Genomic DNA, 8,967 nt, shown 5'->3' on the forward strand with positions numbered 1-8,967 from the left:
TTTATCATTTTATGTCTATTTTATTTTTTTATTAAATATTATTATATTTTTAATACTTAGATGACTTATAATAATTAATTAGAGGTGATATAGTAAAATTACGGTTGAAATAGCTGAAGCAGACATGTAATAAATGTCTATTTTACTTTTTTCTATTAAGTAATATTAATGTTTTAATATGTAAATGACATATAATAATTAATTAGGGATAACATAGTAAATCATAGATCAAACAGGCATGTCTACGAACACCTACCTGCTTTTCCACACTTCTATATAGTACTAATATATATATATGCACGCGCCTCTCCCAATATGATATTATCTCAAACCATGGCTTGCAAATACATAGCATCCGTCATTCCCACCATCCAAACGCAGAAACCTTATATCAAAACTCAAAATCGACCTGAAAAGAGGGTTTCTACGTATAAACCAAACATTTGGAAATATGATCATTTACTTTCTCTTTCAAGTCAATATTCTGTGAGTATTTCAAAATCATTGGTGCTTGTTCGATATCAATTTTTTCATGTTTGATTGGTCGAAATTAAAACTGTTTTTTCTAGGAAAATGGGCTTCTTAAAAATGAGGAAAATAACTTTCCTGTAGTGAAAATAGGAAAAACAAGTTCCACAATCTCAAGTGATATTTCACATTGATCATGTCCTCTTTATCCTTCATCACACGTCATCTTCATGCGCACCCCTATAGCCTCCATCCCACCACTCCGTACCCCTGCCCCTCACATTCAATAGCATTTGTCTAGATTATATTTAAATACTTTCAATTATGATAATATTTTTTGTTTATATATGAAACACAAGATATTAAATTGAATAAAAGATCCACTTATTTTTCCGAAAAACTTTTTCCTTGGTATTTTTACGAGTAATAATTGGTGGTGCAGGAAAAGAAGTACCAAATGGAAGTTGAGAAGCTGAAAGAGGAAGTAGTAAGTTGCAAGTTTTCAAAGAAGAATGATGATAGTACTCCAATGGCCATGCTGGAACTTGTTGACACAATTGACAAATTTGGGCTGAGTAGTTACTTCTATGTACAAAGCAAAGTAGCTTTGGAAAAGATAAATATGTGCATGAAAAGTAGTAGCTCAAAGGAGGAGGATCCATATGCTACTGCATTGTGCTTCAGGCTCCTCAGGGAGCACGGCTACCATGCTTCCCAAGGTAATTATACATCTATCAACTTAATAACTATATATAATTCACTTTTAGTTAGTATAGTAATTTAATTTGTATTCTAATGATAAAAATATGAGTATAGTTTTAGTGATTTTTATAGAAAGAAATTAACTTTTACTCCTCCTGTCTCGTTTATTTGGTACTTTTTTTATGTCTAAAGTAGATTTAATTAATCGTTGATGCTAAATTAAATTATATCAACTTAAATTTATTTAAAATTAAGATTTAGATATTCAAAAACTATATAAAAAATATTATATTTCTATAATAAGTTGTGTTGGTGTAAAATACCACAAATTACAATAATCATTACAGTTGAAAATAAAATGAACAAAACTGAAAAAAATAAATAATCTTCTTCTTGGCTGAGGCGCAGATATCTCGCTTTCTTTAAGGAGATTCAAACCCACTGCAGTATAATCTACACTGATCCAGTAGTATATCTCGTGACTTGTTCCGTCCAGGATACAACAATCCATCAACGATGTACAACTCAAACAACTCCGGATTAGTTGAAGAGTCCAAAGCTCCACCATAAGAACACCTTACTTTAACATATATTTACTCTCTTTGTATAGTGAATATAGTTAATGACTTAGAATATTTTCTTTGTCTCAACTCTTTCTTTTACTACTACACACTATAATCTTTTTCACATTTATCATATTTCTTTGTACATGCAATAACATGCAAAACCACCTCTATTTATAGGTGAGGAATCCATCCTTATATTGAATAAGAAGAATGTGGTGTAGTAAAGTGGGTACATGAATGGTTGAAAGTTGCATGAGTTACAAGCATAATTACATAGTATAATGGACAAATAAAGACTTTGAAGTTATAGGAATTTCAAGAAACTCATGACCACATTCTTCCACTAACAAATGTAAGTAATAATATTCATAATACACAATTTATACCCACTAACATATGCACTTAATATATTAATTTAATAAGAGAAAATACATCAAATCACCCCTGAACTTGTTAGCAAAACTTACTTTAGACCCTAAACTAATCAGACAATTATTTACCTCCCTTATAAACTTTAAAGTGTATTATTTCTCCCCCTTAACGGCTGACGTGGCCGAAAAAAATAAAAGAGTGTTTTAGTGAAAAAAAGTATAAAAAAATTTTAATAGGGCCCACTTTAATATCTTTAAATATTATTTTTTTTCTTCTCCCTCACGACCCATCACCCCCATTTCTTCTTCCTCACACCCCACCACCCTCATTTCTTCTTCTTCTACATTACAAATATGAACATATAGAGAAATGAGATCCACTATTGTAGTGCAATGCTTGCACCCAAAACAATTTCAAGAAGGAAAAAGGGAAACACAAATTCACAAATTCAACAAACACAAATTTCAAACAATATGATTTTAATTTTTCACAACAAACACAAATTCAATCATAAAAAAAAAGAGGTGAAACAAGCAGATCAAAAACATCAATCATCATCTTTCTTATACCTTTTCTTCAACCTTCTAAAACATTCCTCTAACGAAAAATGGGTTTTCAAATTCGATATGGAAGAACCCGATTCATGACCTGAATTTTATATTTCTCTCATTGTAGGACAGAAAATCTCACATCCTTTTCGCTTATTCCTCATCAATCAATCACAATTAGCCAAAACTTATTTTAGCTACAGTGATTTAGTCAAGTTGTTTGAAGAATCCCGTAGTGGAAGAAAGAAAATTTCAACCTTCTACAAATATGAACATATAGATGTGATTCGAAGGATGTGTCCACCAATGGTGGTTGTTGGTGGAATTAACATTGTAATTTTGGGGTCCGTCAATGTTGGTGTTAATGGCAGTGGTGGTGTTAATTTTGTGCGTACATTCTTTTGTGGGTTTATTTTATATGTTTTCTGGTGAGTTTTGTCGGAATGAAGAATTTTGAATTGGGACGTGGTGATGCTATTGCATTGTTGTTTCTTGAATTGGTGGTTTGATAAAGAAATGACTATTGGTAATATGTTTTAAGTTTGAAGAAGATAGAAAATGGAGGAGAGAGGGGAGGTGGGTGGTTTGAAGAAGATAGAAAGGGGGGCTGCGTTTGCAGGGTAGGGGGCGGGGTGGGTGGGGGTTATGAAGAAGAAAGAAAATAGGGGTGGGGGTGCCTTTTTATATTTACTATATATAAATATATAAATAAATATATATATATATATATATATATATATATATATATAAAACAGTAAATATATATTTTTTAAAAATAATATATAAAAATAATATGTGGGGGATTAATTTTTTTTTTAGAAAAATCGAATTTCTTACGTGGCAATGATGTGGCGTTGATGTGTAGGCGAGTGTAACACACTCTCCATTGTGAGAGTGATATTCAGTTTTGAGGAGTGAAATTAATACACTTTAAAGATGTTAAGGGGGGGAACAAACGGAAGGTAAATTTAAGTGCTAAAGTAAGCTATGCGAATAAGTTCAGGAGTGAAAAGATGTCTTTTCTCATTTAATAATAAAATGCATATACACCAACAAGTTGTTATCCTTCTCATGCCAATATATACGATATATAACAAAATATATTAGAATAAGTTGGTCAAAGTTTACATAATTTGAATATCGAAAAATGAAAAGTATCACAAATTGAGTCGGAAAGAAAGTTTGTAAGTAATAAGTACTCCCTCCATTTAATTTTACGTGGTCCATACTGACTTGACACTTTTCTTTAAAAAAATATTTATTAGAGGTTTCTTTTACCCTTTCGTTCATTTTTACTTGTCACTTTTTCTAAAATAAATTTTCATTTTTACTCTCTCCATCCAATAATAGTTGTCCACTATTGACTTGGTACACATGTTAAGAAAAGATAAATTGTAGGTATAATTTTACTATATCACACCATTTGAATATAATAGATTTAATATCTTGAAAAATGCATTGAGTGATGACTAGTATTTAATAGCAAGAGTAAAATGAATGTAATAGGATAAATTATTCATTGATTTTCCAAGTTGGACAAGTATTATTGGCCAGACATTTATTTTAATATAGTGAACAAGTATTGTTAGACGGAGAAAGTACTAGCTTGTTACTTTTCTCATATTAAGAAAAGACCCAAAAAAGAAAAAAAAAATTGGTTGAAGCTAAATTAATTAGATCAATTTAAAATTATTAAAAATTTAAAATTTAGATATCCAAAAACTATATAAAAGGCACTACTGCTACAATAAGTAGTTATTCTTCTCATGTCAATACATACAATATATGACAAAATAAATTAAAAAATATTGATCAAAGTTTACATAATTTGAATATCAAAAGTAAAAGGTATCACATAAATTGAGGCAAAAACAAAATTCATAAGTAATAAGTACTCCCTTCATTTAATTTACTTGGCTCATACTGACTTAAAACTTTCCTTAAGAAAATATTTATTAGCGGTTTATTTTACTCCCTCCATTTATTTTTACCTATTACTTATTTCTAACAATAGTTGTTCATTATTGACTTGGTACACATGCTAAGAAAAAATAAATCATAATGTAATATTACTATATCGCACCCTTTCAATATAATAGATTTAATGTCTTGAAATTGTATTGAGTTATGACTAGCATTTAACAACGGTACAATGAGTGTAATAGGATAAATTATCCATTCATTTTTCAAATTGGACAAATATTGTTGCTCGGACATCTATTTTTAGTAAAGTGGACAAGTATTGTTAGACGAAAAAAGTACATGTTACTTTTATCATATCACAAAAAGATAAAAAAAACCTCAAATGACCCTTAGCATTAGTTACTTATTCGTCAAATGATTTTTTAAAACTCAATACTAAACATTGATTAATAGGAGTAGTGAGGTAAAATAGTTGTGTCAATTATTGTTATCTCAATAGGGACGTCAAGTTAAAAATGATAAGTAAAAATGAAAAGAGGAGTATTAAACTAGCTTTATTAATTATGCTTGTCTGAATCTGACTACTAGTAATACTTTATGTAGTTATTTAATAAAAGAAATAGTATTGAGAAAATGATTAACTTTTCTTGATTTCATAAATTGGAGAGAAATGACATTTTCCTATTTTCCACTTTTTTATTTTTATACAGATATGTTAAAGGAGTTGTTTGATAGCGAAGGGGGAGTCTTGACAAAGAAAGCGTCAGATCTGAAAACATTATTGGAGTTTTTGGAAGTATCATATCTAAGCATGGATGGTGAAAATTTACTAAGCGACATAAGATTGGTCTCAATCAAAAACCTCAAGAGTCTTTTATGTACATCATCAGATAATATTGACGTCATTTTTGCTAAGGAATATTTGAATCATCCTTCAGCATGGAGAGTGGGATGGTATGATGTTAGAAGACACATGATGTTTGCTCAACAAGCCAACAATAACACAAATCCAGCGTTGCTCAACTTGGCAAAACTTAACTTCAATATAATCCAATCCACCCACCAAAAAGATCTCAAAGATGTAATAAGGTATGGATGTCTTTGTTGCTAAGGAAAATATTTTTCATTTTCTCATATTTGATATGCTTAAATATTTTTCAAATTGACTTATTTTCCTCTAATTTAATGAAGTGACTTTTCGTATTTTTCAAATTGACTTATTTTTCTCTGATTTAATGAAGTGACTTTCCGTATAAAGAAAAATATTTTTCAAAATTCTCTTTCAATTTTAACGCCAGCCCGCCCCTGCATAAGACCCTGGAGCTGACTCCAAACTCCTGACCACAGTCCACAACACATGATTCGTCTTTGGTCTAACCCAAATCCAGGTCCCGAGAGTTGGATCAAGGGTCAAGGTCGGCAGGGGCGGAGCCACCTTATGACTAGGGGTTATCTGAATCTCTTTCGATGGAAAATTATACTATATATACATGTCTAAAATTATATATATATATATATATATATATATATATATAGTTGATGTAGAACCCCTTCGACTAGTTCATGCCTTTACTTTTTTTTATTTTAAATCCCATTAGTGAAAATTCTGACTTCATCACTAGAGGTCGGTTGCAATATCGAAAATTGGATTACAGGTCAAGGGTCAAGGTGCGGGATAAGGAATTAGGTCTCATGTTCAGGTCTCGGTCAAGGTCAGAAGTCGGGTCCCGAGTGCTGAGTCAGGATCAGGAGTGTGCTCCCAGTCTAGGTCAAGGTCGGGGCCGTGATTCGGATACGGTACGGTGTCGGTATCGAGAATCGGTCGTGATTCGGGTACGGTGTCGATATCGAGAATTGGTCCCTATTCGAGGTTGAGTCTCGGTCCCAGCAGATCGATGACAAAAAACGGGTCCAGAGTCGGGAGTCTGGTCGCAACATTAGAGTCAAGGTAAGGGTGCGACTCATGGTCCCAACCCTCACCCGAAACCTGACTCCGCCTCGAATCGGGACCTTACTCTCGTCCCCAACTCCATAAATCACTTTCTTCTTCCTTTTTCTGTTTTTATGCTCACCTCAACTATTTCACCTAATTTATATCAAAGCAGAGGACAGTGCCCGCTCTACCTAGTAAGAAAAAAGGCAACCGGTTAAGGCCCTCAAATTTTGAGGGGCTCATTTTTTTTAGTAATAATAGATTATAGGTTTTTATTAAAATATTATTAAATATTATTTATAGAAAATAACTTCTTATAAAAAAATTATTAGAAGAATTTTAATGTATTTAAAGTATGTCTCCATAAAAATTAAATGCATTTGTTATATCAACGAAAAAAATTATCAAAAGAATCGTCTATAATATTTACAATTTTGCATCTCAAAATTTAAAATGTAGACTTTATTAACAAAAATAATTTTTTTTAAAAATTTAATACCTCCATTTGATTTTCGCCTTAGGCCATCGATTTGTTTGAGCCGCCCTGCAAACAGAATCGCTCTATTGTCATCTTTTTTTTATTTAATTTTGCAGATGGTGGAAGAATCTTGACCTAGTTGACGATTTGTTCTTTGCAAGGGACCGGATAGTAGAATGCTTCTTTTTCGCTGCAGGAATTGCCCCTGAGCCTCAACATGGAAACATTAGAAAATGGGTCACCAAAGTGTTTCAGTTGGTGCTAATAATTGATGACGTTTATGATATTTATGGTTCATTAGCTGATGTGCAACAATTTACTTTTGCCTTAGACAAGTAGGTCCTCATAAATTGGATATACTATACTAACGACATATAATACAACCTACACTAAAATTTAATTAAGTTGTTACTCCACTATGTATATGCCTAATATTAAAATGAGATACTTGACATTGAATTAGGTGGGATCCAAATGAAGAAGAATGTCTACCAGGGTGTATGGAGGTCAGTTTCAGAGCATTGTACCATACAATACAAGAGATATCTGCTGAAATTGATCACCAACAAAAAGGAAGTGGCCCTTCAGCATTACCTTATCTGAAACAAGGCGTAAGTACTAAAGTAGTTTTAATTTTCCTTATAGCATGTTCTTATAACTATTGCTTATAAGTGCCCAAAAGCCAAGCCATCTGGTGTGTGTATATATATATATATAATACTTCTCTCGTTCACTTTTACTTGTCATAATGTTTGTGTTTCAATAATTCAGTGAGACTAACTTTCGTCCTAACATGTGCTAATTGATTTTATACATTTTTTACATGAATTTTCTTGGATGCATGTTTGACCAAAGTCTTCTGATATATGTTTCAATATAATTCAGTGGGTCAACTTTTGTAAAGCCATGCTGGTGGAAGCAATTTGGTACCACGAAGGCCATATACCAACACTTGAAGAGTATCTTAACAATGGGTGGATTTCATCCACCGTTCCATTACTTTCTGATTATGTTATATATGGTCTCACAAATAAAATAACAAATGAAACACTTGATTCAAGCAAAAATTTCCAAGAAATTATTTACCTTGCTTCGATTATATTTCGACTTTGCAATGACCATGGTACCACAAAGGTAAGACCTCAAACTTTATTTTACCTCATCTTTTTTTCAATTTATTTTGGTGATAATTTTCCTTCCTTATAGTTTTTGTTGGAACATATATTTGTATTATGTAGGCGGAGCTAGAGAGAGGTGATGTTGCTTCATCAATTATATGTTACATGCAACAAGAAAATGTCTCAGAAGATGTAGCCCGAGAGCATATGGAAAGCATAATTCTGAATTCGTGGAAGAAGATCAATTACCATTTTAATACTCTTTCTGCATCAGATCGAGAAATAGCTAAGCATGTAATAAATATAGCTCGAATGGGGCATGTCATGTACCAATTTGGAGATGGATTTGGGGTTCAAGAAGGCAAAACTCGAGACCAGATCCAAATCAACTTGATTGAGCCTATTACAATATAATATAATCTCAGGGACGATCATTTTCAAGGCTTCTAGAATCTGATATATCTATGAACAAGAAGGATATATAGGATGTTTTGTGTGCTAAGATCTCGCTATATTGTTTAGGATAGGACCGAATAATATTGTACGTGTGTACTAAACTTGCTGGGTTCTGCTTGTAAGTTTCTTAATACTAGCTCATTGTACTTCTAAAAATGTGAGTCACAGTTCAAATACTCGCTAAAATATATTATGTCTTCAAGTATAAATTTATGTTTCGCATTGAAAATATTGGGCTCTAATTAACTTGTTATCAATATGTACATCTTATCTGATATGCGGCTCACCATACATTTTTGCCAAAAGTTATTTTCACAACTAGAATTTATGACTATGCGGTGAGGCTATGACATCCTGATCATATAAATATGAATCTAACTGCTGCTCTTATTTCATGTCCCCT

The 8,967-nt window shown here is 32.0% G+C and overlaps 1 protein-coding gene across 1 annotated transcript; it reads left to right on the top strand.

Annotated features, from left to right (window-relative positions):
- The first annotated feature begins 321 nt into the window (after positions 1–321).
- On the top strand, positions 322–8,847 carry LOC107866137 (alpha-farnesene synthase). The gene is made up of 7 exons (XM_016712316.2): positions 322–486; positions 911–1,187; positions 5,290–5,668; positions 7,107–7,325; positions 7,454–7,601; positions 7,876–8,124; positions 8,229–8,847. Exons 1-7 carry the CDS (start codon positions 334–336, stop codon positions 8,520–8,522), a joined length of 1,719 nt encoding a protein of 572 aa, XP_016567802.1. The 5' UTR covers positions 322–333; the 3' UTR covers positions 8,523–8,847.
- Positions 8,848–8,967: the final 120 nt, after the last annotated feature.

This window comes from Capsicum annuum, chromosome 3 (assembly GCF_002878395.1).
Source record: "Capsicum annuum cultivar UCD-10X-F1 chromosome 3, UCD10Xv1.1, whole genome shotgun sequence".
Classification (NCBI taxonomy): domain Eukaryota; kingdom Viridiplantae; phylum Streptophyta; class Magnoliopsida; order Solanales; family Solanaceae; genus Capsicum; species Capsicum annuum.